At 53.8% G+C, this 27334-nt stretch overlaps 2 protein-coding genes across 2 annotated transcripts in view; both read left to right on the top strand.

The window, feature by feature from the left end:
- The first annotated feature begins 6272 nt into the window (after positions 1-6272).
- Positions 6273-27334, top strand: part of LOC149522210 (C-type lectin domain family 2 member D-like) — a 241450-nt gene continuing 220388 nt past the window's right edge. The window contains exons 1-3 of the mRNA XM_089771507.1: positions 6273-6370; positions 10406-10623; positions 12043-12138. Coding sequence (XP_089627633.1) covers positions 10536-10623; positions 12043-12138 — 184 coding nt within the window. The 5' untranslated portion in view covers positions 6273-6370; positions 10406-10535. The remainder of the gene's footprint in view (positions 6371-10405; positions 10624-12042; positions 12139-27334) is intronic.
- On the top strand, positions 17669-25175 carry LOC149522214 (C-type lectin domain family 2 member D-like; the record flags this gene model as incomplete). The annotated part of the gene is made up of 4 exons (XM_089770624.1): positions 17669-17921; positions 20294-20469; positions 21130-21233; positions 23709-25175. Coding segments are annotated over 4 exons (684 nt in total), but the record flags the coding sequence as incomplete, so codon positions are not given.

The raw sequence follows: 27334 nt of genomic DNA, 5'->3' as shown, positions 1-27334 counted from the left end.
GTCGCTCTGTCTGGGCCTTCTGCTTTCAACCTCTCAACTCAGGGTCACGTTTTCCAGCTTTTCTCTGCACCTGGGAGGCCCTGATCTGACGAGGAGGAGTCTGAGCTGAACCGTTTGGAAACGCTGGGGAAATAGCATAAGGGACGGACACGTTCAATCAGGCTCTAGAACAGCATTTCTGAAATGCAGCCACCAGCTGATTGTTGTGCAACTGTGAGAGCCCATTTCAGCACTGGGGGGAAGGGCACTTTATTGTGTTTCTCAAGCCATCAGCTCCTGTTTCTGAGCCAGTTGCAGAGAGTGCTGACAGTAAGAGGAATTCATCAAATTACTATGCATGTAGTGCAGTGTCACCATCCCACACGTGCAGGGGAAGTTAAAAATACCAGTGTGTTTTTCAAAGGCACATGCTAGTACATGATGGAAAACCTGATCTCAGAAGCAACGTTAATCAGCTGAGTGGTATCTGAATCTCTCCCAAAGCACTCAGCTTCTTGGGAACATGGATGAGAAGAAAAGAGCAACAGCTCAGAGATTAAAAACTTTCCAGAGCCAGGGTTCTCACGAGTTTTGGGCAGCCTCAGTGTGTGACCACTACTGAGCTTGAGTGATTGCTCTCATAATTGTGCAGGAGGCTGGGAGGGTGGAATGGCAGAGTGGAGGAGGCTGCCAGGCCACTCCAGCTCCCACCACCAGGTTGAGTGGGGGGGGGGGGGGAGGGAGTGATTCCCTACAGCTGCCCCTGATAATTCCCTGGTTTATGTCACATAATCTCCCTCATGAGGGCACAGTCAGAGCCGGGTTAAGGTGCTTTGTACCTGGCTGCCGAGGAACGTGAACTCTGTCCGTGTGAGGCACTTTAATGTAACCACTAGGTGGCGCTGCAGCCTAGCGATTTCCCATTCTCCTGGTTAGCTGCATTTTTGAGGCTCTGATCCAGTCCCAGGCCCAATTCCCTATGATGAATGGGGGGCTCTGCTGTACAATAGCTGAAAGAGCCAATTTGATTAGACTTTCCATCAAAACGGAGCCATGATTCCATAGGACAGGGCCCTGGAACTGGGATGTGGGAACTTTCTAATGGAAGCCGTTTTCTGTTGGACATTCCCATGCCCATTAATAAACAAGTTTGTTTTGTGGAACAGGGAACCATTTGGATGAAAATTCTTTGCAAAAATTCATTTTGTTCCCAAACAAAAGCATCTGCAGTTTGTCCCACAGGGTAAGACGATCTCATCTCACACAAAGGGAAGACACTTTTGGTACATCTAGACTACAGGCTTTTGTCGACACAGGCTTTGTCGACAGATACTGTTGACAAAGCTTCTGTCGACAAAGAGTGTCTAGACTGCAGCCAGTTCTGTCGACAAAGCAAGTGACGTTTTCGACAGAGAGTCTAGACACTCTCTTTTGAAAAAACACAGTGTGGATGCAATAGTGCCTTTTGTAGACAGAACTCTCTCGACAAAAGGCATTATTCCTCATAGACTGAGGTTTACCACCTTCAACAAAACTACTGCGTTCTGTCAACTTACTGGCGACAGAACTCGGCGGTAGTGTAGACGCAGGTATAGTTTTGTCAACAAAAGTCCACTTTTGTTGACAAAACCCTGTAGTCTAGACACACCCTTTGATTCAGAAACTAGAAAAGATGCATCAGTTGGGGCTAAGCAGCTGCTCCTCTGAATGATTTACATCTAAGAAAACACCAATCAAATTGACTCTTTCAGCTGTTGTACAGCAGAGGCCCATTTACCATGTGGAATTGAGCCTGGAGCCAGATCAGATTCACAGAAATGCAGCTAATCAGGAGAATGGGAAAGCACCAGGCTGCAACACCACCTAGTGGTCACATTACAGTACCTCACATGGACAGAGCTCACTTCCCTCACTAGCTTGGCATAAAGCACCTTTACCCAGCTCTGACGGTGCCTGTGCTAGGAAGACTGTGTCTCTCCTGCTCTACTAGTGCAGCTCAACCAGTGCAGCTTCCTTGTGCAAACCAGCACCTTCTCAGTAGCTCTGCTGCCCTGACATCACACGGATGAATCAGGTGCGTGTTAAAGAGGCAGAGCGACGCCTCCCCTCAGGGCAGAGGACACTTGGCCTGTGGGTACCAGTGAGATGGCACCAAATGGAACTCCTGGCTAACTGGCTCCCGTAATCCATGCAGTGCATGGCTGTCAGTGCAGGGGGCCATGGGGCTGCTGGTTCCTTTAATTTAAAAGCCAAGAACCCATGGAAGGCAGATGCCTGCCCAGCACCTGCCCCAGCACCGGGCGCCGCTCCGAGCCGGGTCCGGGCGAACGCGCTGCCCGGGGGCTGCCGCTCCAGCAACGGGAGCCCCGGGTGAGCCCGGCTGGGGCGGGGGAGGCACTAATGAAGCCAAGGAACATGGCAGCCTCCTTCATGCGCAGTTCTGCCCGGGCCCGGCAGAGGCCGCTGTGTGTGTGTGTGTGAGGGGGGGGGGGGGGCTGGACTCAGCCTGGTTCTGGCGGGGGAGGAGGGCAGGGAGAGACGGAGACAGGCGGGTGCGCAGATCTCAGCTGGCACTGACCCGCCCAGCTCCGATCAGCCCCGGAGCCAGGCAGAGAGCTGGAGTAGAGGCTGGAGCCCGTTAAATGTGCGCGACAGGCTCCCTCCTCCCCCGCCACAGAGGCTCTGAGCTTCCCTTTCCCTGAAGTTCATTTTAAACCTTCCGAAATGAGTCAGGGCTCAGAGGAATGTGGAACTCAGCTACAGCCTGGGGCCAGCTGCAACCCTCGCTCTAACTTACAGGGCTGCACGTGGGTGCCTGCTTTGAAATGCACAAGAGTCCCCAGCTGGGGCTCTTGTGTATTTCAAAGCCATGGAGGCTGGGGTCAGGGGGAGACTCACAGTCAGGGTCGGCCCGTGTGAACTAGTCGGTCGCCTAGGGCGCCAAGTGAAATAGGGCCACATGGGCCAGGCACTCCCAGCCCCACCACCCTAACACCTGGGTCCTGCAGTCGGTATTGCTGCCTGAAGTGCTGGGGAAGCATGAGCACAGAGGTCAGCTATGAGCGCCTGCTGCAGCACCCAGCTGGCCATGAGCCCATGTGCAGAACTGCCTGGCTGGCCAGGAGCAGTTGCTGCATCGCTCTGAGCAGGCACTTGGCCACGTGCTCCGAGAGGCCACTGGGCCGCACTTCATTCGATTATAAAAATGTTCTGGTGGGCTGCAAAAATTTTGATCGGGCTGCATGCAGCCTGCCAAATGCCAGTTTGACATGCCTGGTTTGGGGGGTACAATTACTTCATGCGCAGCACCTTGAAGCAAACAGTCCTTTTGTAGCAGGCGGCATCCAAAAACAGAATCTTTCCAGTTTGTTTGACTGGATCACGGGTGGGTGAGGTTCTGTGGCCTGTGATGGGCAGGAGGTCAGATTAGCTGCTCGTGATGGGCCCTGCCATCTTTACAGTCTGCGCTTCGCTTAATAATGTTCTGTTACTTCCTTTGCAGAAGCATTCCTGGGCCTATGGACCATCTCTCCCTGTGCACTGACTGATCAGATAAGTATTATCCAGTTGCAAACCTTTTCCTGGAGCAAACTCTGTTCCCAGCCTTGGCTCCCACTAGGTTACTGTTGGTTCTTTAGAGGATCTTTCTGCTCTCTCCCCTCAGGTCCAGCTCTGAGACCAGCTCATCATTCATCCCCGTTAATGACATTTGTTTTATCTGAGTACTAAGGAGGATTTGGCTGCCTGTCATCAGCTAGGGAGGGGTCAGGAATCGCAGAACCAGAGGTGAATCAGGTGAGCAGTTTTCCTTCCGAATGATCCCTGGGAATGCAGGCCTGGCCGCTCTGGGGAAGATTACAAACCAGGTCACTTTGTAGCTCCCCTGTTCTCTGATGCTCTGAGAAATCTACAATCTCAGGAGCTGAGAGGGAGCAAGGCCAAACTCCTCAGTGGTATTTAGGTGCCTGACCCAAAATTTGAATGGCTGTTTGATCCCATGTGTCTGTCTGCCTAGTAGAGAGAGAAGGGTTCCCCAGTTGCAAGGAAGTTCTCCAGCTTTGGACTCCTCTCTCCATGACTAGCTGTGAGCACAATGTGACGCTACAGCGGGTTTTAGAGTTTAGGGGCTCTCAGGTTTGGAGGGTTGGTATTGGGTGTTAAATGGTTGCATTTGTACTGCCCTAAGCAAGAACAGGGTCCCAGGGAGCTGGCAGGTCTTGAGGGTTGGAGGCCGGATATGGAAAACTTGAAGCTCTCCTAGCTACAACTGTGCATCTGTGCAAGTAATTAGAGATCAGGAGTGAGTCTGTGAGGGCCCTGGCTCCTGGAGTCGCATTACCATCATAAATTGCTTCTTCTTTTTTTTTTTTTTTAAGTGTTGAGTCTTTGGGAAGACAAGTTTGGAATTATAACCTGAGAGTCAGCGATCATCCCCAGGGCTCTTCAGACTCAAGAGTTGGGGGAGCTGCCCCATGCATCTCATTGGAGTGTTAACCCCATGGCCTGCTGTTGAAGGCTTCCCATCAAGACAACTCCATCAAGGACTCTGCATGGGGCAAGAGGGGCAGAGTGCAGGAGCAGGATCCCCAAGTAAAGACACAAGCCCTGCATCTTGGGAACAAGGTGACACACAGACCCTGGATTGACGATTATGGACTTTGTGAATCCCAGAACCAAGGGGAGAAGCTGGGACAAGGACTATAACCCAGGACGGGTGAAGAACTTGTGGTGTTTCATTTCTATTTGCTTACCCTGGAAGAGGGAGGACACGTGTTGGTGCAGTGACTGTGAAGAGCTAATCAGAATTTACTGCACAACCACTGAGGAGGAACTGTGGGAAACTGAGGAACAGGCTTACTAAATGCCAGGCCAGGTAAGGGCCGTACAGAGGCCAGTGTGTGGTAACTTGTGGCTGGTTGGAGTTTTTGATGTAACGTTTCGTGCTGCTGTGGGAGGTGCTGGTGGTGCTGTTCGTTACCTAGAGCACTTTGTCGTATGAAGCTCTGACTTCACGTGTCAATATTCAGATTATTATACCTTCCCTTCCTTGTGTACACTGAATGCTTCAGTGGTGTGATGAGCACCTGTCGAGTGGTTCTGTCTTTAAGGTTTTGTGTTGCTGCCCATCCACCATATAAACCAGGCTGTTTTCCTTTGTCTCCCCAGAAGGTTAAGGGCCTGTTTTACTTCAGTGTTCTATAGTAATGCCTCTCACCATGTTATTTGGGCTTTTTCCATATAAAAACAATCGCCAAGCTCCTCTTGGTCTTCCCAGTGTCTCTGGCCCAGCTTTGTGTTAGGGGGGGTGAAAGCTCCGTGTTCAGGGTTTGGGGCCTCATTGGCTGATTTGCATTGTCTTGACTTGGGGGCAGTAGGGTAGATGGAAGTGTTACTGCTGTGGGTCATTCTTTCAATGGTGGGATTTTTAAAGGGAAGGTTTGGCAGCCTCATAGGAGCTGGGTGGCTCCCATGTAAAATCAGTCGCTGTTGAGAAGTCCCTAATAGTCTTCATAAAGTCTGCAGGGCTTTTGCCTGGGCATTTAGGTTAGTGGTTTTGACCTGTTTCCAGCGGTTAGTTGGTTTGAGTTCTGTTCTCTTGACTGTCACTCTTGTTACAGTGGAAAGATCCTTTCTGCATTTCTTGAAATGGGCTTTTACCTTTTGTTGCTGGGCTGTCTGTTTATATTAGGGCAGGCTGAGGAAGTTTACCCTGCTCTTGAGATACAAGGTGATGGTGAAGCTGCTCATCCTCTGGTACAGGGGTTGGCAACCTTTCAAGCCACAGAGCCAAACTACCCAAAATTCAGAACACGTGGTTAACAAAGAGCCGTATAAGAATGTCCGTTTGCATGACTGAAAATATACAATGTAATAGTATTGATAATTGGCATGATGACTAAATGACATAAATGAGCCATTGTCCTCACTGACTATTTAATGGGGCTGCTGTTGCTGCATCTTTTTGCAAATTTCTTTGAAATGTACATCATAACTGGCCAAACCCAGCTTCATGCAGGCATTCAGGTGTCTTCTGTCAATCTTATTGCAGGGGGCTGCGGATGTGGGGATACAGGAGATTGGGTTGGGAAGCACAAGGGGCTCAGAGCAGCTGATTTGGGCACAGGGTTTGCTCCGCTCATAGGGCTGCACTGGTGAGTGGTTAGCATGTAGTGGTTAGCCTGCGGTGCTGGGGTGGGTGGAGGGTCGGACAGTGCTTGCTGCGCGCTCATAGGGTCGGGCCAGGCTGCGCTGCGTGCTGATAGGACCGTCCCGCGGTATGCTACCCGCCCTCCCTCTGGCACAGTGCCCGGCGGCGGACCGATCTTTGGCCGCAGGAGGCGGCGGGCTCGCGCTGGGTCTGGAGGGGCCGCTCCGCGCTGCCGAGGGGTCGGTGAGCGGGGGACCCGGGCTGGGAGTATTGGGGGCTAGAGGGGGGGCGGCCGCAGAGCCGGGGGGGCGCTGTGGGGGGCAGGGAGGAACTAGGGGCTGGACGGCGCGGGGGGGGCGCGTTGTTGGGGGGGTCACGCCGTGTCGGGGGGTCACGCGGGGGGGGGGGGGATTTGCTTCTCCCCGGGGCCGGGCCCGAGCTGCCGGGAGCGGAGCGCCGCTCGGGGCGGGTGTGACTTGGGGGGCAGCCCCACGGGCAGGGGCGGGGCGGGGTTCGGGGCGCTCGGCCCCAACTGCCTCCCCATCCCCGCGGCGGGTCTGGGCGAGCGGCGATCGCTGCGGAGCGGCGCGGGGTGAGTCCGGCTCTCGGGCAGCCCCTGGTATGCACTTGGATAGAAAGATGATGTCTGTCTGTATCTGTGCAAGTTTCTTCGTATGGTTGATGGATTTCCATTCCAAATGGCTAAATGTAGTGCCTTGCATGTAGAATAGTGATAGAAATGTAGCCGTATTAGTCTGGGGTAGCTGAAGCAAAATGCAGGACAATGTAGCACTTTAAAGCAGGGCTTTCCAGAGAGACTTATTTATTGCAAGCTTTAAGTAGTTAACATACTTGTTTACATTTTACAAGCCTTAAAAACAATAACTACACAAATGAAAGCGTAAATACTATAAATTCTAAAGGAATGAATACAGTGCAAAGCGATGCAAAAGCAATTCATTAAAGATTATTATAACACAATAATTAAGCCTTGTTCACTTATACTTCACCTGTCTGCTACCTACAGTACCCAGCAGGAGGTTGTGGTTCCTTTGATTCCCATCCTGTGGGGACACAAGCAGCCCGGTGTGAAGAGGTCCATTGCTTCTAGTTACAACAAGCAGGACCTGTGGATCAATCCTGCTCCCTCACTCCCACTAATGATCTTTTTTACACCTGTATTCATACTCGACTTGGTCGTTCTAGTAATGTCTACCAATTAATTGCGTATTGCATTAAAATAGCTGTTAGGCTCATATTTGGGATACATCCTACTATTCAGGCTGTTCCAAAAACTATATACTTGATTGACAGTTCTATGGCTGTACCTGTGATTTTTGCTTATTAGAAATGTTATGTATCAGTTTCCCCCAATGTTCTTGGCATGGTTTTACTGTACCAATACTCTCTACACATGATTGTGTAAAGCACTCCTGACTCTCAAAGCCCCCTGCCGGGCCCTCCCCCCCCTGCCTGGCCTACTGCTTCCACGCACCAGACTTAAGTCAGGCCTGAGTTTGCTTTGTTAGAAATCTGCACTGTGGGCAAGACAGCCATCGTTAGTCCGGTCAAGGCAGGGGTGAACAATGCAGACGTTACTCTAGTCAAGAAGGGGTTGTCCAGGCTCCCCTACAGCCCTAAGGAGCTGGGCAGGGGCAGTATTTTTTTTCTTTCTCCCCAGATGAAGGGCTTATTTAGATTTGAGAGCAAATAAACAATTTGGCTTGTCCAGTATTTTTGTATGTTGTGATGTCGAGTGAGTTACTGTTCCACTTTGTGACTAAAAGGATGGTGCCTGGAAGTCCCAGGCAGTGTTCCCTATAAACTGGGTGACATTGTGACTGCACAGGAGAGATTCCAGTGCTGCCTAGCTGATTAGCAGAATGCCCACAGCTAGGTTCTGTGTTATACTGGTGGTGCACATTCACACATGCCTCAGTGCACAGAACAAAATGTATTCTACATATGAATGACAAAAATCCACACATTGGTGTAAAAAATTAGAGGGAAACTTGTTCCAGACTGGAGGAGTGTGATCTAGTGGTCAGAGCATGTTGTAACCCTAATTCTGGGGGAAAGTTGCATGGCAGTTAAAACCCAGGATGCCTGGGTTCTATTCCTAGCTCTGCTACTGACTGACTGTGCACATGGCAGGGTGTTATTTACTGCTGGAGTCTTAATTCCATCCTGTCTGTGAGGGCTGTAGCTGTAGCAAGCTCACCCAAAACCCCTTGAGACCTGTGGAGAACAGGTTCTGTGCAAGTACAAAGACTTGGTAATTTGTTGGTGTTTGCACAGGCCTTTGAATCAGTGTTTCTCAGCCAGTGGAAGGGTACTCGAGAGAAGTCTGGGGGGTACATCAACAGAACTGAAATTAGGAGAAAAGAGATTTGTCTTGTTTTGTTTTCAGTTTTACAGCATTTTATTATTTGTGTACTTTTTACACCCAAAAATGTCATTGCCCACCCAGCTATGATTAAGTTGTTTAAACAAATGTGTTGCAAAGGTAGAAAAAATTGTGTGTCTGAAAACTGTAGGTATTGAGAGTACTATAATTTTTTTTTGAAAAGGGGTATTTTATATTAAAAAAAGGGAGGGGGGTTGAGAAATACTGCCTTGGATCACATTTTACCTTGCAAACCCCCTTCCCCTTTGTCTCCGATGGTAGGTTGGGGGTGGCCCAGCCATCCGAGTCAGTGATGTTTATACACTTACTTGACCGCTTGTACAGGGTGGTGGGATGGTTCTGTCAGCTAAAGATGTTGTATATCAGTTAATTGAATAGTCCGGTAACTGCATGAATTCATACTCTACAGTGTCCGGGGGCAAGGGGGCAGCCTGTGTGCTCTGGCCCCACTCCCAAGGAGCCTGCTGCTGCTCTCTGTATCAGAGGCAGCAGTGCAGGGTGCTAAGCGGGAGCTGGTCCATGAGGGGAGCCATTTTAAAAACCAACTCCCCCTTGCCCCATGCTGCTGCCTCTGATACAGAGTCAGCAGTGCAGGGTGGCAGCAGCCCCTGTCTGGGGAAAGTCTGAGCTCCTAGACCTGGCGTGAGCCAGGACTGAGCCGGGTTGCCTTCCCTCCTACCTCTTAATACACTTTAAATGCAGAGCCACATCAGGGGTAGTTTCCAGACCTGTTGCAAGCCAGGACTGGGCTGAGCTGCTGGCCAGTCTGCTACAAAATTTCCTGGCAGGATGGAGAGGAAAGTGGTCTTGCGTATCGGTTAATCGACTACACTATTACCTCCCTACTATCAACCCTTGAGCACGGTGCCCCCGGCTTTAGAAACCAGCCACAGTGTAACTGGACAAGGTTGACCGAAATGGCTCTGTGACACCGTGGCTTTGGACTTGTTGACTTAATTGCCTTGATTTTACTCTGTCCGCCGTTTGCCCCTCTCTGTTGCTTGTGCAGCTGCTACTCCTCAACCTCCACCACCCCTCCTGTATGTGACTGGCTGTTGAGTGCAGGCGTGCCTGTGGGGAGGGAGGGGTTACTCTCCTCTCAGCCTGCAGGTGGGGGCCTGTCACCAGTGGGCAGATCCTCATGGTGGGGAGGGGGGCAGTTCTGGAGCAGAGCAGGTTGCTGAAGCCCTGTGGGGGGAAAGAGCTCGGGGGGGGGGGGTGTCAAGTACCATGGCACTGCCACTGGCTGGGGTTGGATCTGGGCAGGGACTGAGAAACCACAAATCCCCCCCCCCCCCCCCGACTCCTGAGCAGTGTCCCTGTGGGCTGAGCGCTGGGTGTCACTAACAATGTGAATGGGAAACTGGTTACCCATAGGCCTAGCCCTTAGCAAGTGATACGTCCCAGGTCCTGGATAACGGGTATCTGGGAGCAGTCCCCTGCCTGCAGCCTGGGATATGCAGAGGGTTACTCCAGCCCTGCCAGGCCCCACCATGGGAAATGGACGTCCCATGCAGGGGGCAGGAAGCAGTTAGATTGGCGCAGTCCCTGCCTGGGATTGGTGTGGGTGCGTTCCAGCTCAGCAACCCTCAAGCTAACAACCCTGCCTGCCCCCTTTTCATCAGTTAACTGGTTAAACTTAACCTTTGAGTGGTTAACAAATTGCACAGAATTTTACATCCCTGGTGCCACCCAGGAGAGATTCCAATGCGGCCCCGCTGCTTGGCAGAGCGCCCACAGTCAGCAGTATCTGTTCCTACCAGTGGTGCACGTGCCTCGGTGCCCAGAACAAAATTGATTCTACACATGGGTGGAAAAAGAATTAGAGGGAACATTGCCCCTGAGCTGTCCTGCTTCGTCTCCGCTTCCAGCTTGGCCAGGGAGTCTGGAGCAGGGAAGGAACCAGGACCTGCCGGGCCGCACTTTGCTGCTGCTGCTGCTGCGTCGGACCCGCTACACAGAGGAGTTGAGCATCCTCAGCCGGAGCGTAGCGGCAAGACCATGGAGGCAGCAGCTGGGCACCCTGAGAACCAAATGCAGCTGCAGGAGCCTCTTGCCAATGGACACTGGACTACTGGAGGGAAGCCAGGTAACGGGGAGTTGCTACCAGGGGCCGGGCTGGAGAGAGACCCTGGGGTTGCAAAAGGCTGGGTGCAGGGGCCAGGGCTGCCTTGTCTTCAGCCCCTGTCCCTGCCTTGTCCCCCTTTTCCCCTCAGGACTGGCAGCCAGAGACCCATGGGGAGCCCAGGAACATGCAGGGAGCCATGCAGGGCTGGGGGCAAGAGCAGCCCCTGGCCTGTATCCCTACCCCTCTGGCTTCCGGCCCACGGCAGGTGCAGGGTCTGTGGCTGCCCATCCCTGTGGCTCTTGTCATGGCCCAGCTCCAAGGCCTCACTCCCCAGCCAGAACCAGTTCATGGTAACCGCTCCAAGGGCAGCTGTGGGGAGCCATGGACCCGGCTTCTACCCTGGGGGGCAGGGCGTGGGGGGGGCATGGCCATGAGCCTGGGGCTGCTCGCAATGCCCCCACCCCAGATAAGTGGGGAGGCCCAGGCTGACAAGGAAGCTGCTGGAGGTTGGGCCATGGGATGGGTCCTCCTCTGGCCTAATGACTCAGCCCTGCTTCCTGCTGGCTGGTTTCCCCCACCCGATCTCCCCTGGCCAGCCCCGCTGCCCCCGACAAACCCCCATCTCCTCCCGCCAGCCCTGCTTCCCGCTGGCTGGTTCCCCCACCAACCCTGCTTCCGGTGGCCAGTTCTTCCCTCCTGCTCTCGATCTCCTCCGGCCTGCATCGCTGCCCCGATGACCTCCCCCCAACACCCCCGCCAACCCTGCTTCCCACCGGCCGCCCCCCTTCTCCTGGCCAGCCCTGCCCGCCTCCCGGCCGGTCCCCCTACCCCCATCTGAGATCAAGTGTGTCTGGTATTTTTTTTAGCGCACCTGGTAACCCTAGGGGCAGGGCCCTGCCTCCCTACATCTGGGAAGGTTCCACTGCCCTGACACAGATGCCCCCCCAAAACGCAGTACCCATGTGTGGGGAGCAGGGGCTGGGGCTCTCAGGGCTCCGGTCCCTGGTTCCCAGGGGCTGGCTAGTGCACACAGCGCTGGACACATGCCTGGGCAGGGGCTGTTTGGGCTGGTGGGTCAGACCCTCTGTGACAGTCCTGGCCCCTCTTGGCCTGGTTCCTTCTCCCACTTCTGTTAGGTGGTGCCTGGGTGAGACCCTGTGTGTGGGGACAGGCGCTGGGCACCCTGCCACCGGAACATGCGGGTTCTTATCTCTGTGCCCTGAGCTCGCTGGCCCGGCTGGCAGTGCGGGGGGGCGCTGGGCTGAGGGGGGAGGGGCTGTTCTGCCACCCCCAGCCTGCCTGAGCCCCCGGGCGCCTCTCCCAGAGCGTCTGGCAGGAGGTGGGAGGGACAGAACGGGGCGTGTTCTAGGGCAGCCCCAGCCCGGAGCTGTCAGTGAGACGCGGCCTCGCGGCCCGGCCTGACAGGTCCCTCTGTTTCAGAGCCTCGCTGTAACTGCAACAAGCGAACAGTCGCCCTCAGAGTCATCCTCGGAGTTGTGTTCTTAGGTCTCCCTGTCTCTGTTATTGCCCTGGCAGGTGAGTTCTCAGCCTCCCCGCCCCCCCCTTGGGGCTGCCCCAGTCACAGCGTCTCCTCCTGGCCTGTCTGGCTCCTGCCCCTGGGACAGGGTTCCTGGGGGATGCTCCTCCTAGAGCCACCTCCTGCCCCCTCCCAGACCCTGCCCTGGGCACTCGCTGTGGGGGGAGGGGCTGACTGACACTAGCCCCCCCCCAGCCCATCTCTGAGCCAGTGACTATTGTTGGGCTCCAGACACAGTCCGAGGGCTGCGGGGGATGATTGATGGGTTGGGGGCAGGGCAGAGATGAGCTGGGCCCAGGTGTCAACCTGGAAGAGGCTGGACAGTGTTAGTTCTGGGTGCCTGAGGCTGCTGTAGCCCAGTTCCAACGGCAGGCCTGGCTCAGTGACGTCTCAAGCCCGATTTCAGTGGGAGCTGGGTGGGATCAAACGCCCCACTTGAGCCAATCGCAGAGTGTGAATCCTAGAACAGCACATGAGGCCTCGCTGGTGGGGATGGGGTGTGGAAATCTCACCTCAAGCTGCACTGTGGAATCTCAGACAGGGTTCAAGCAGGGAATTTCTAAGAGTAGAGCACTTGGCAAGTGCTACCCTGACCAGCCTGGTGAGTGTGATGCTGAAAAGCAGTGAGATGAGAGAGGCTACAAAAGCAGAAAACACAGTAATATTGGAGGGTCTCAGCTCTCTCCATGTTGCTGGGACACGTGTCACTTCAGGAGGGGAGCTGTGAAGGAACACGGCAATGAAACTGCAGCACTGCCAGCAGTGTGTAACCCAGCGCTCACATTTACCTCTGCACCAGATGCCTGGCGGGTCCCTAGTGTTTTCTGAGGCTCATGGGTGTTGAAGTTAAGTCTAGCTGTCTAATGCCAGGCAAACAGTGGTAAAGACCAGAATTAACAGACACACAAGTGAATACGATATGTTTGTAGAAGAATGAACAGAGCTTTTGTAAAGGGAAATCGTGCCTCGTCAAGCATGTGTTCAAGGGGGATCCAGTGGCTCTAGTGTACTTAGATTTCCAGAAAGCCTTTGACAAGGTCCCTCACCAAGGCCTTGTAAGTAAGTTGTCATGGGAAAAGAGGGAAGGTCCTGTCATGGACTGAAGACAGGAAACAAAGGGTAGGAATAAAGGGTAAATTTTCAAAATGGAGAGAGGTAACTAGTAGGGTCCCCCAAGAGTCTGTCCTGTGATGGATCCTATTTATAAATGATCTGGAGAAAGGGGTAAACAGCGAGGTGACAAAATTTGCAGATGATACTTAACTGCTCAAGATCGTTAAGACCGAAAGAGACACTGAAGAGCTTCAAAAAGATCTCAGAAAACTAGGTGAATGGGCAGCAAAATGGCAAATGAATTTTAATGTTGAGAAATGTAAAGTAGTGCACATTGGAAAAAATAATCCCGACTATACATACAATATGATGGAGACTAATTTAACTAACTACTCAAGAGAGAAATCTTGGAGTCATTGTAGATAGTTCTCTGAAAACACCCACTCAGTGTGCAGTGGCCGTCAAAAAAGCAAATAGGATGTTAGGAATCAATAACAAAGGGATATAGAATAAGACAGAGAATATCTTATTGTCTCTATATAAGACCATAGGGCACCCACATCTTGAATATTACATACAGATGTGGTCACCTCTTCTCAAAAAAGATATATTGGCATTGGAAAATGTTTAGAAAGGAGCAACAAAAATGAAGGGTTTGGAACAGGTCCCATATGAAGAGAGATTAAAAAGACTAGCCTTTTCAGCTTAGAAAAGAGGAGACCGAGGAGGGGATATGATAGAGGTGTGTAAAATCATGACCAGTATGGAGAGAATGAATAAGGAAAAGGTATGTATTTGTTCCCATAATATAAGAACTAGGGGTTACCAAATAAAATTAATAGGCAGCAGGTTTAAAAGCAACAAAAAAAAGTTTTTCTTCACACAGCACATAGTCAACCAGTGGAACTCCTTGTCAGAGGTTGTTGTGAAGACCAGGACTTTAACAGGGTTCAAGGAAGAATTAGATAGGCATTGATGGACCTAACCTCCATGAATCAATCTATTAGCTAGGAGGGGTAGGAATGGTATCCCTAGCTTCTGTTTGTCAGGGCCTGGAAAGGGATAATGGGGGAGGGATCACTTGATGTTTTTCTGATCTGTTCACTCCCTATGTGGCACCTGCCATTGGCCACTGTTGGCAGACAGGACACTGGGCTAGATGGACCTTTGGTCTGACCCTGTCTTGCCACTCTTACGTTATGTTGTCCGTCTATTAGAATTCTGTGAGTATAAACAAATGTGTGGACAAGAGTGATCCCGTGGACAGAGGGCACTGAGCCTTCCAGAAAGCCTTGGGCAAGATCACTCACCAAAGGTAAAGGTGTCATGGGATCAGAGGGAAGGTCCTGTCATGGATCAATAACTGGTTAAACCAGGTGTGGGCAAAATGTGGCCTCATTCAGATTTGGCCCACCTCACTTTCTGCTCTGCCCACTCACAGACCCATGGTGCAAGGGGCACTCGGCAAGGCTGTCTGCCCCACACTGCTCCTGGAAGTGGCTGGCTGCTGCTGGCCTGTCTTTTGCATAGCAGGTAGAGGTGGCTCTGTGAGCAGCCTACTCCCTCAGTGCTGGGTTCACGGCTCCCATCGGCTGGACACCTGCTGCTCTCCTTGCCAAGGCTGCTCAGAGAAATGCCAGCAGCAGCTGGTTGCTTTTGGGAACAGTGGGGCCATGGCAGACAAACCGCCTTCCTGAGCACCCTGCTGCACTGTGGCACTTTAGCAGGCTGGATAGAAATGTCAAAGTCTAAGCACACTGCATCCACTGGCTCGCCCTTGTCCACACAAGGTAAGGGCCCCCTGTGGTAAGGGCCCCCTGGCCGGATCCTGCGCTTTGAACCCCTCCTGCATCCAGTGCCTGGTCCAGAGCCTCCTCCTGCCCCAGACTCCCTCCCGGAACCCACCCCTGTCACCCTCTCCTGCATCCCAACTCTGTGCACCAGCCCGGAGCACCCTGCTGCCTCCCATATTAATATAGTAGAAATGTGTGTCCCCGATGACTTTCCAAAACTCATGGAGTGGCCCCTTGAAAAAATTATTGCCCATCATCAGTTAACCATAGGAAAAAAGAACAGGAATAGAGGGTCAGTTTTCACAATGGAGAGAGCTAAATTGGGGGATGGTGTCTGCCAACTCTCTGTACTGCTCAACATATTAATAAACGATCAGGGGTTGCAGTGCACAGTGAGGTGGCAACATTTGAAGAGAACAGTAATTAATTGTTATTCAAGAGAGAGATCTTGGAGTCACTGTGGAGAGCACTCAGAACATCCACTCAGTGAGCAGCAAAAGTCAGGAAAGCAAACACTGTTAGAAATGCCTAAGAAAGGGCCAGAATGAGACACAATATAGTAGTGTCATTTTATAAATCAGTGGTGTGCCCACATGTTGAATACTGAACCTAGTTCTGCTCTCATCTTAAAAAGAAAAATGTTAGAATTGGAAAAGGTACAGACAAGAATAAAAATATTAGTGGATGGAACAGCTTCTATATGAGGAGAGATCAGAATAGGATTGTTCAGCTTGGACAGGAGGATCAATATAACCATGACTGGTGTGGAGAAAGTGAATATGAAAATATTATTCATCCCTTCCCAGAACACAAGAACCACAGCTAACCCAATGGACTTAACAGGCAGCAAGTTTAAAACAAACAAAAGGAAGTATTTCCTCACATGACAGAGTCAACCTGTGGAACTCCTTGCCAGGGGATATTGTGAAAGCCAGAAATATAACTTGGTTAAAAAAAAAATGGAGAAGTTCATGAAGGCAAGGCCCATGAAGGGCTATTAGCAAAGCTGTTTAGGGATACAATCTCGTTCTCTGGGTGTCCCTAATTTTCTGTCTGCCAGAAGCTGGGACAGAACAGTATGGAATAGATCACTTGGGAACTGCACTGTTTAGTTCATTCTCTCCAAAGTATGTATCACTGGTGAGTACTGGAAGACAGGACACTGGGCTAGAAAGACCATTGGTCTGATACAATGTGGCTGCTCTTATGTGCCTACAACTGAATTGTATTGTAAAAAAAATCAAACCGTTTGTGGTTGGTAGGAAGCTGGAATGTCCCCAGAATTGGCTTAGAAAGCCAGGGCGTTAACAACCTTATGATGAGTTTGATCATCAAGGTCCCCTTGGGGTTGTCCTTGGTGTGTTGATTGTGCCGCTGTGCCTGCCTACATCCCCTCTGGGGCTCCGCTACCCTGTTCTGCTGGGTGAAAAACTCCGGTCTTCCCTAGACAAGGCACAGAGGTGGGGTAACTGACCACCACCACCACAGCAATTCAGACACTGAAGCTGCTCAGCTATAGGTCCATTGGCAGCATCGCAGAGCACAGCCTCAATAGGAGCAAAATCCCGAATAAATCTTATCTTGCTTGGTATAAAAGTTTTGCACAGAGAAAGCTCCTAAGTTCACTCTCCTTATCAATGAAAGAGAGAGATGCACAATGGTTGCGCCCTCCGGGTAACAGTTATTTACACTGGGCTTGAGAATAAGTATTTTTATTAAGTGTAACAAGTGGGACATAAGTGCTGGCAACTGAAAACACTCAGCTCAAATCAAGTTACTAAGACAAAACAAAACACGCCAGCTAATCCTAATACACACGGAAACATGTTACATGCAAATTCTTACCCCAATAGTTGTTATGCTGATCTCTGTCACAAGTTAAGTAGCTTCCTAGCTTGGGACGGATTCTTCCCCCTGTTCAGTCTTAGATGTTCCCAGCAGCCTCTTGGCTGGTGACTGGGAGCGGTGGCCAGATGGCAGGAGGTCCCCACTCACCAGCCAAGATGCTCTGGGTTACCTCATTGCCATTCCAGCAGAGCTTTGCTGGGAGGATGCTGGTGCCTCATCTCTCCTTGCCCACCCCAGCCATGTGATCAGGCGGGCGGGGGCTGGGTTAGCCTGGCTCTGGGACACGTCTTGGCCCACCCAGAGCCAGAGGCTGGAGGTCTGGGGGTGGGGAGATCCCAGCCAGCCCAGAGTGGTGCTGGGCCTCCTTCCAGCCCGGCACCTGCTCCTGAGTAGCCAGGATGGGTCAATGGGGGAGGATTTGCCTGTGGGCCAGGATCCCACCCTGTGCCCAGGTGGGACATGCTCCGGCGGGAAGCTGGGTTGAGCGGCTGGGTCACACCACGGCCACAGGGCCTGTGCTGCTGCCATTTAGCTCCAGCCTCCTCAGCGAGGCCTGACCTGAGAGCTGATGTCAAGTGCCTGGGGAGCCCTGGCCCCAGCTCTTCTGTGCGGTGTCACTGCTGCTCCCTTGGAGCCCACACCTGGGGCAGTTTGGGTGCTGGGGCAGCTGGGTGGGGATGAGCAGGAACTGGGGTTAAAACATCCCCTCGGCGTAAATGCTCCGTGGAGGCCAGTTCCTCTTAGAACCTCGCCTGGCCCCACTGTCCCCTTCGGAACTGTCCCCTTCGGCTGGGGGCAGGGCTGGGGCCTGGTGCCGGGGCAGAAAGGGAACTGAGGGGCTGTGAATGCAGCAGCTCCCTGGCCTGTGCGAGTGTCGCCCCCTGTCTGTGACCGATGGGAAACACCCGGCTCCTGCCTCACACCCGCTCCCTGGCTTCTGCCCTGCAGGTTTGTGATCGGAGGAGATGGCGACTGCGCGTATCTGAACGAGAAGAAGGTCAGCAGCTTGCGGTGCTCTGGTGACTTGCCCTGGATCTGCAGCAAACCCGATGCACTTACAGCAGCAAAGGAGACTCCAGCGGGAGGAGGTTCGTAACAGGAGTGTTGGACAATTGGCCCTGGGAAAGCTGGACTGGTCTGTCTTCAGCATCACACCTGAGCCTTTCCAGAGTGTCAGGGGCTGCTCTGAGCCTCTCTGGGTGAAAACCACAAAAGCCGTTTCCACATTTTGTCCTCTCCCCACGGCTGCCTGTTTTCCCTGCCAGTGGAACTGCTCAGATCGGCTTTTCCTACCTAGCTCACCCGGCGCAGGGAGTCGGGATCGTCCCTGAGCCGAGAGCCACAGCACCAGCCTCAGTGTTCCCTGCTTGAGCGTCTCCCACAGAAGCTTTTTACTTCCTTGGGCTCCAGTGCTTGTGGGGAGCTTAACAAGCTGGCTCCTCCCAGCACCTGCTCCCACCTGCCCCCCTGCTGCTGCTTGTGATGGAGCAGGCATGGGCTGGGGAGGACTCGATGGGAACTGGTACGTGCTGGGAGCCAGATTTTACTGGCACCAGCTCTCCCCACCCCACTTCGTTGCATCTGATATGGAGGCAGAGGGTGGGGGGCAAATAGCCATTAGGATTAGCCAGTAAGCCCAGGTTTACCTGTTAATCGTTTAAATGACGATTCACTGACATCCCTAGTTTGGAAGCTTCAAGGGGAAGCAGAGTCAGTCTGTACAGGATAAACACAAAAACCAACCAATAGTCTGGTAGCACTTTATAAACCGGGGTGGGCGAAAGGGCCTCTGTGGGCTGGATCCAGCCCTCCCAGACCATGCTGCTCCCCCACCCTTAGGCCAATTAGGGCTTGGGAGCAGGGGAGCGTGCAAAGCCTCCTCTGCTTCTCTTCCCCTCCAGCCCCTCTTCCCGCCCTGCGAGCAGCACACAGCAGTTCAAAGTGCCACGTGCTCCTTGGAGGGCGGGAGGAGGCTTTGCATGCTCTCCTGATTGGCCTGAGAGTGGGGGAGCGTGCCAAGCCTCTTCAAGGGCATGGGTGCCTAGTGGAAAGTGGGGTAGAAGGTCTCTCCCACCCCCAGACCAATCATGGTCTGGGGGTGGGGTAGCCCCACCCCTTCCTATTTAGGCCCCACCCTTTCCAGGCTGGCCCCTAGGCAAAAAATATTGCCCACCCCTGCTATAGACTAAAAAACCATGGAGATGGGATCATGAGCGTTCATGGGCAAAGCTCACTTCTTCAGATGACTGCAGTTGGGCTTTGCCCACGAAAGCTCATGATCCCATCTCCACGTTCTGTTAGTCTATAAAGTGCCACCAGGCCATTTGTTGTTGTTGTTTCAGTTCATCCGTAGTTTGGGACACATCAGAACTTGGCAGCGTCTCCCCTGATGACCTGCCCCTGGCCCTTCACCTGCTGCTCCGGCCTTGCCAGTAGAAATCTCTCCGCATAGAAGCGCATCAGGCTGCCTTTGTCATCAGTGTCAAGGCCGGTTCCTGTTGCTGCCCTGTGGTCATTTGGTGTCCCTGTCGGACAGACCCTGCGCTTCCCTTGAGTTGCGTGTCTGGCCCTTGGCCTTGTGCCTGGGCTGCCCTGAGCTGTCCCTGCCCCCAGGCTGGGCGTGTCCCTTCCCGCCTGGCAAACGTCTCCCGCCAGGCGTCTCCCTTGCCCTGCATCTGGCTGTGCTGGGAGCTCCGGGCAGCAGGCGCTTGGCCTGGCGAAGGGCAGGGAGTTTGTTCCCACCCTCCCTTCAGCCCCCTCCTGGGCAGCCCATAGGGTTGCTAGATGGCTTAACCACAAATACCAAAAAAAAAAACCACTGTGGGGAAAAAAATTCTTTTGAGGAGGGGAAAAAAAGGGGGAGGGAGACCAAAGTTGTTCAACCGGAGGAAAAAAAAGACCCTGAGAGTTAAACAAAAAAAATTAAATAATAAAACAGCATTATTAAACAGTGAGTGCAGACAGAATAGGGATAGGGATAGGAACAGGGGAGAAGTTGAGCCAAAACCGGACACCTGGCAGCCCAGCGCAGAGCAGGGGAGGGGCAGCAGCCCAGGCGAGCAGAGCTCCTCGGGGAACTGGCCTGGCCAACCTGCTGAACCTGCCTCTTAGCCAGCGTCGCTCTCCTGCTGGCCATGACCACGGCCCCCTCCCCTGCCGCTCCCTGCCCTGCCCACCCCGTCTGGCCCACATCCTGGCCCAGCTCTGTGACCTTAGACACACGAGCCCTTTGTCAGCTGCCTCCCTGTCGAATGTGAACTGAGATCAGTGGCCCAGTGAGAGCAGGGTCAGGTGAACCCCTTTGGGGGCTGGATTCCCAGCGTCCCCCTGGCTCCTTCACACCCCGTCCTGCCTCAGCACCTGCCAGGGTCAGAGGAGTCTCAGCAGCCTGGGGCGCCGGGATCATTTCTGCCACCCACGGGCAGGTCCCCTCATCCCACCTCTTCCTGTCTCATTTCAGTGTCGTTACCTGAGCGCTCTCCAGCTGTGCTGGGCCCCGCGTGCCCGGACACCTGGGTCAGCTACCAGGGGAAATGCTTCTATTTCTCTGAGGATGAAGGGAACTGGACCTACAGCCGGAGCCGCTGCTCTGCCCTAGGGGCATCCCTGGCTGCGATCGACACCCTGCAGGAAATGGTGAGAGACTCATCGCACTGGCCTGGCCTAGGCTCTGCCCTGTGGGTGAGGAGCAGCCCAGAGCCAATGGACTTGCCATCCCTGAATGCCCGGCCGGGCTGGGCCCAGGCCCCTTTGGTGTCAATAACGGGGGGATCAGCCACTGTCAGGCCTCTCAGCAGCCGGTGTCTGCTGGGCTGCCTGGGGCTGGCGGGGGCTGAGACCCTAGCGTGGCTGGAAGAGCCAGTGCCCCAGGGTAGGGGAAGAGCAGCCAGTTGAGGTGGGAGAGGGGTCCTCTTAGGCCTGGCCCCTCCCAGCATCCCCTGTGCTGATCAGCTGGGCTCTTCCCTTCCCTTCCCTGGGGGCGGGGAGGGCTGCAGGGAGCCCAACTGCCTGTCAGGTGAGGGTTTCACACAGAGCCTGGCCCAGCGTGGGGGGTGGGAGGAGCAGTTCCCAAGAGCAGCCCCAGTCTCCTGGGGAGGTCGGGGTGGGGAGAGCTGGGTTTTGGGGGTGGTGAGGGTTAATACTGAATTACCCAGTGCTGGGTAAAGGGGGAGGGGCAAATCCCCAGCCATCCCCTGGGAACACTTAGACCCCTCTGTGCACCCCTGGGATTCCCTTCCCAGAGCCGGGGAGCAGCAGGGTCAGACCCTGACAACCCCTCCCCCTCCGCTGTTCTAGGATTTCCTGCAGCACCATAAAGGCAAACCCCACCACTGGATCGGCCTCCGGAGGAACCCGGGGCAGCCCTGGAAATGGGCCAACGGCACCGAATTCAACAACTGGTGAGTCTTTTCCGCCCCTCTCTGTGAGCTGTCTGGGCTTTGGGTCCCCGGTGTCTGAGGTGCCGAGTTCAGGCTGAGCCACCAGCCAGTGCTGTGGGAGCAGCCAGAGAGCACTCTGGGGTGTGTGTGCTTGTGTATTAGCAATAGGTGCAAGCCGGTGTCTGGCTGGCATTTACAGCTTCTCCTCACGGGGCAGTACTAGACCTGAGCTGCCAGCCCTTGGGTACCCCCATTACTCGCTCAGTCCCATCCACACTGAGCTGTCTAGGTGGGAGCTGCCAACCCCAGGGTGCTTTTCCAAAAATCTGGGCTGGGGAATCAGCCAGGGCACTTGCTTTTTTACCCCAGAGCCTTTCCGGGGGGTGAGTTAGCACACGGGAGTTACCTGTGTTTGTCCTGCCCAGCTCCATGGAGAGGGCCAGCACTTGAGAATAGCCTGGGGGTGGTGCAGGCTGGCTGGGTTCACTGCACAGAGTCCTGCTGCTGAGCTCTGGCTGATGCTGTTGCATTCCTGCCACAGTCCTAGGTCGAACTTGAGCAGCGCTGGGTCCCACCTGGACAGAAGAGCTAGCTCAGGTGTAAAGCGCCACTTGCCTCAAGCCAAGATGTTTGGGAGTCTAGTTCTAAGAAGCAGCTGGGCTCACGGTTCTTGGAGCAAACACACCTATTGTGCTGCATGGACAGGCTGGCAGCCCTAGCATCCTTGGTTCGGGCACAGTATTGTGGGTGTGAGTCTGGCTGGGAGACTAGTCAAAGCCTTCAGATCTGCCTGGATGTAGTGAGGTCCATGAATTTGTAACTAAAGATCCCTGATATTCAGAGGTGCTGAGCACATGGGGCTCTTGTAAGGCCAGGCATAGAATAGGGAGGGCTTCTCAGACAGTACTGGACAACTGATGTTGGTGGAATCTGTCATCACATAACCAGTGTTACGCTTGTAAGAAGCACACGGGATCTCTTCCAGGGGAAAAGGAAACACTCCGCCATTATTGAAAACAGCATGAAAAGCACCATCTGCATTTACACAGACACAGATGCCCTGCTAGCCACAGTCTCTCATAGTGGCCGGTCAGGATCAGGTCTATCTGGGCGACTCCAGTGTCTGCGCAGTGTTGTTGGCACAGGGTTGAGGTCTGGTAGCTCTGGTCTAGGAGCTGTGTGAGCTGAAGATCTTCCTTTTGGACCCAGTATATAGAGTGAAACTTGAGTCCTGCTTTGCAACCTTAGCCAGTTATTTTAATAACCAATTGTAACCTGCTGTAACAGAATTAGCGAACCAGTCATACCCTCCACCACCTTAGTAGATTTACACCTAGGAAAATTAATTATCCAGCAGACAGAGGCTATTAAAAACCAGACAAAGATCACAATAGGGAAGTGAGGACCATAATCACAGAATGTGGATTTCACAACCCTGTTTAAGTGTATTGATAAGGAGTTACTTGCCAGGTGACATGCTGTCAAGTTTTCTTTTCCCACCTTCAGATCTATTTTTTTTTTCTTAATCCAGTGATTTGAGTACCATTAGGGTAGGGTCTCCTTAACAGCCTGGTGAGACGCTACTGTACTGACCTGAGTGTGTGACTGCGGCTGCTGCTCTTTCAATCTGGCTGCAGACGAAGGCTTTAGGCCTTTCTATTTGGCTACCAAAAAAACCTTATTCTTACAACACTCCTCACTTGAGCCGGGTTTGAAGCCTGGCGGGCCGGCAGTGAAAACCTGAGCCTCTTGAGCGACAGCACCGAGGGGCTGGATTCACAAAGGATTTAGGTGCCTAACTGCCCTCGGGGGTTTCCAGTGTCCCACAATCAGGTCCCAGGAGGAACGTTCAGCCAATTGCCACTACATCCCGTAGGGCCTGAAATGTGCTCGGTGCCTCCGTTTTCACAGCAGTCGTTCTCTGGCACCTACGTTTCTGCCTCACGGCTGGGTGCTGTGTGGCACAGGAGGGGGACATGATCCTCCAACCAAGGTTTCTGTGGGGCCCGGTGTGGCAGAGCATCCTCCACTGTCCCCTGGGCAAAAGGGGGAGGCTGGACCCTTGGCCCTGCCCCTTCCAGGAGCATGGAAAGTCAGCTCTCAGAGTGGCTTAGAGTGCAGCCCTGCCCTTTACATCAGCTCTGAGGCTGGATGCCAAGTGCCTGGGGAGTCCTGGCCCCCGCTGTTCTATGCAGTGTTATTGCTGTTCCTACCAGGCTGCTGCTTCCCTGGAATCTGCACCTGGGGGCAGTTTGGGCGGGGGGAAATGAGCTTGTAGGGGCCCATCCTACCCCCAGCTGGGCGGGGAGCAGGAACTGGCGTTAAAATAGCCCCCTTGTGTGAATGCTCCTTGATCTTGGCCCTGCTGCCCCCTTCTGGGGAGTGTGGCAGGGTGCAAGGGCAAGAAGGAGAATCTCCAGGGGCTGTTACAGACGTGGGGGAGGCAGAAACCCCCAGCTCCTGCCTGACACCAGCTCCCTGGCTCCTGTGTTGCAGGTTCGAGATCCAAGGCGGAGGCGACTGTGTCTACCTGAATGACGAGAACGGGGCCAGCAGCTCGCGGTGCAGCGGGGAGAAGTGCTGGGTCTGCAGCAAACCTGACACGTTTACAAAGGCAAAGGAAGCGGCTGGGGAAGGGAGCCGGTGACAGGATCCTCCAAATTAGCAGCGGGCAAGCCAGTGTGGGGCATCCTTTGACTCTCCTGTCCTGGCAGACCTGTTCTTTAGGAAGAGAAAAGTTGGATGCACATTTCATCCCACCCATGTATTTTGTCTGCCAGTGAAACGGCTCCAGTCCAGGAGCTCTGCTTCTCTGAAGAAAGTGGAGTTTGCCCACAAAAGTTCATGAGACTTTTAAAAGCAGGTTGGTTGGACACCTGTCAGTAACGGTCTAGGTCAGAGCTACTCAACTTTGGAAGCCCTGGGGGCCACAATGATACTCACAGCACATGCCCAGGGCTGCAACTTAAGTGTGGTTACATAGACATGCAAATAGATATAAAAATATCTGAAAAAAGCTTCTCTCACACTGACAGGCATGAATACAAAGATTAGGTCAAGACTATACAACACGCAGGTCCCATGTAAGTCAGTTCTGCTGATATTAATACATTGGCTGGAGTTGCGGCCTGTGGGATCCCGTGCCCGGGAGATTATGCCTGGGAGCGGTGGGGGGTGTAAAAGCAAGTAAGTGCCCCCCACCCTGTCGTGCACAGACCATAGCCCCTAAGCCTTGCTCCTGCACTGCCACCCAGCAGAGCTCCACACAGCCCAACCTCCTGCCTGCCCCCCCGCCTCCGCCCCCATGATCAACTGAGGGACGTGCCACTCTTACCATGGGCACCGCATGGGTGGGGAGAGATGAGTTTGCTTTCTTCACCTCCCCCCCTGCTGGCCGGAGCTGGTGCTGCAGCCTCATGGCCGTGCACCAATCGCAGGGCGGCAGGGGCAACGTGGGCTCCCCACTGCATAGGGGGAGGGGTTTGAGCTCCCGCCGCGGACCCTTGCTCTGAGGCAAGCGATCTGCTGGAGAGCTCAGGACCCACTAAGTTTAAGTAGGAGCTTTGCCACAATACACATGGACCGAAGGACGGTGGAGGAGACTTTGGTGTTGGAAGAACTTCAAATGTGATTTGTGGTTTTAATAATAATTTATTACAAAAGAGCAGTTAGGGTGGAAAAGCCACGAACTGGAATATCTAAAGGGGTTGACGCTTTAAAGCAGGGGTGGGGACCTATGGCCTCTTTTTCCTTCTCAATCAGGGGCCGTATTGGTAAGGGTCTGCGGTTTTTTGTTTTGTTTTTTGGGGGTCTTTTGCTTCTTACTTGTGGGCCCCAAAAAGGTTCCTTGCTCCTGCTTTAAGGTATTGGCTTCCGGTTAACCAGCGTGGGGAAACAAAGAGCTCTATTTATCACTGCTTAGCTAATCTAATTACAGAATAAACATCCAGTTCTGGAAGTGTATTTGCCCTGATTCTTCCATATGTCTTGAACTTGACACTTAGTTGATTCATACAACAAACAATTTTCCTGCCAGATAATTTAATAAGATAAACATGCACCATCAAAACACATTTATTCACATTCTAGAAGGACCCTTTTGGGAGAAAATTCAGATACAATCAATTGCTAAAAGCAAAATCAGGGCGATTTCTACAAGAAATGAGTTGCGTGAAGAACAACCGTGGCAATTTCTACATGCAGTTTGTGCCTCATGCAAACAACTTTGATGTAAGAGCGGATGGGCATTTTGGTTTTAAGTGAGTGCATCTCAAAGGTGTTGTCCGTTCCTATTCCTGGCATTGCCAGAGTAATTCCTACCCCAACTGTTCAATTATATACTTGATGGGATTGGGGATTGAAAGAAGATTTATGGGAAATTCATGTGCATGATGGAATTCAGCACCAGTGCGCTCCCCGGGCATCAATAAGGCCACTGCACTGGCCATTAGCCACGCTGCCACTGGGCTGCTGCACTGTGGGTTCCTGTACCCCATCTCACCGATGGGACCTGGACGCTGGGCTGCGCTTGCACTTCCAGCTGGAGGAACCAACTTTCAGAGAGCAGGGAGGGCCATCGGTGCAGGTGTCTTATTGCTATCTGTGGCTGCCAGTGACTGCTGACCAGGCCCAGGATACCAATGTCCATGCTGGAGAGAGTGGTGCCGGGGCTCCCATGGGGCTAGCAATCAGCACTGGGGTCTGGAAGAGCCTGGAGCCAGGGCAAGATGCCTCACGGGTCACCCAGACCAAGGTCAGTATCTCCTCCGCGCTGCCCATCGGCGCGGGGTCAGCAGTCATCGTACTGCTCCTCAGTGCGGCAGAGAGGTTTATTTCCTCCTGTCCAGCAACTGGCCATGTTCCCCTGCCCCTTGAGATGTCTCGGCAGCTGGCTGGTCCTGGAGTCATCAGTGGAGTAGGGGAGGACTCTGTGCGTGGGGAGCCTTGGAGGACGACGGTGCAGGCAGGGGTACGAGTCCCACACTGCTCACAGCAGGTGGCAGACATTTAGGGGGCTGGGAGTCCCATTCAGGGAGGTGCGGTGATGTGGCTCTGGAGTAGTGTGGTGGCCAAAATGAGGGGTTCAGTGTGCGGGACAGGGCTGCCAGCGAGTGGGACAGGGATGGGGGTGCAGGATCTGGGCAGGAGGTGGGGTGCAGGAGGGAGAGAGGTTGCGAGGTCTGGGTGGGAGGCAGGGGGCAGAGGCAGGCTGGGAGGAGGGTGTCTGGACGGGGGGAGGGAGCAGGGGCAAGGGAGGATAAGGATGGAGGTGCAAGATCTGGGCGGGAGGGAGTGTGCACGAGCGAGGGAGAGTGCAGGGTCTGGCCAGGAGGGCAGGTGCAGGAGCAAGCTGGGGGTGTGGGAACTTGGCAAGGGGAGGGGCGTGAATGAGGGGGATTGGAGTGTGGGGCTCTGAGCATGGGGGCAAGCCTTACCTGGTTTTGCGCCCCCTTGCAGCAGGCCAGCGTGTCGCTGCATGGCCATTCCGCAGCAGGGTTGGAAGCGGGAGGGAGTTTCACCAGATTTTTTTTGCCAGGCTAGTTCATTGGGCTCTCAGCTCACTCTGTGCACAAGGTCCGGGCTAGTGCGTGGCTCAGTCTGCAGCCAGCAGCCACGTGGAGCAGCAGAGCAGGCCAGAACTCTGCCCACACCGCCTCCTCCAGCTGCTCACTGCCGTGCGTGTGGTCGAAGGCGTTGAAGAGGGGCCTGGTGGGTGCACGCGGGGGCTCAGCCACCTGCGGTCGTAGCGGGGCATAGGGCAGCATGGCCCAGCATGGCGCAGGCCTGGTGCAGGGTGGCGGAGCATGTGGCCGCCTCGGGGTAGCCGCATTGTGGTCCAGGTAGCGGTGCAGGCTCCGCGCGTCGTAGGCTGCCCTGTTCTGTGCCATGTAGCACCGGTCGGCAGCAATTCACAAATGGACTTTCGGAAAACAAGTCATTTCACCTTGGGACTTCCTGTGCAGCGGCAGCAGCGCGAGGGCAGGGGGGAAGAGGGAGAAGGGGGGCAGGCCAGAGCTCCCCAGGCATCCCTGCTCCTACTGAGCCACCTCCCCCCCAGCATGTAAATGTGTCAGAGGTGACACGTTCCCCTGAACACACAAATGGTCACATCCCCAGTGGGT

The sequence above is a fragment of the Pelodiscus sinensis genome, chromosome 19 (genome assembly GCF_052426305.1).
Source record: "Pelodiscus sinensis isolate ZL-2025 chromosome 19, ASM5242630v1, whole genome shotgun sequence".
Lineage (NCBI taxonomy): Eukaryota > Metazoa > Chordata > Testudines > Trionychidae > Pelodiscus > Pelodiscus sinensis.
Note: the sequence above shows the minus strand (reverse complement) of the source record. Positions and strands in the feature narration are given on the sequence as shown.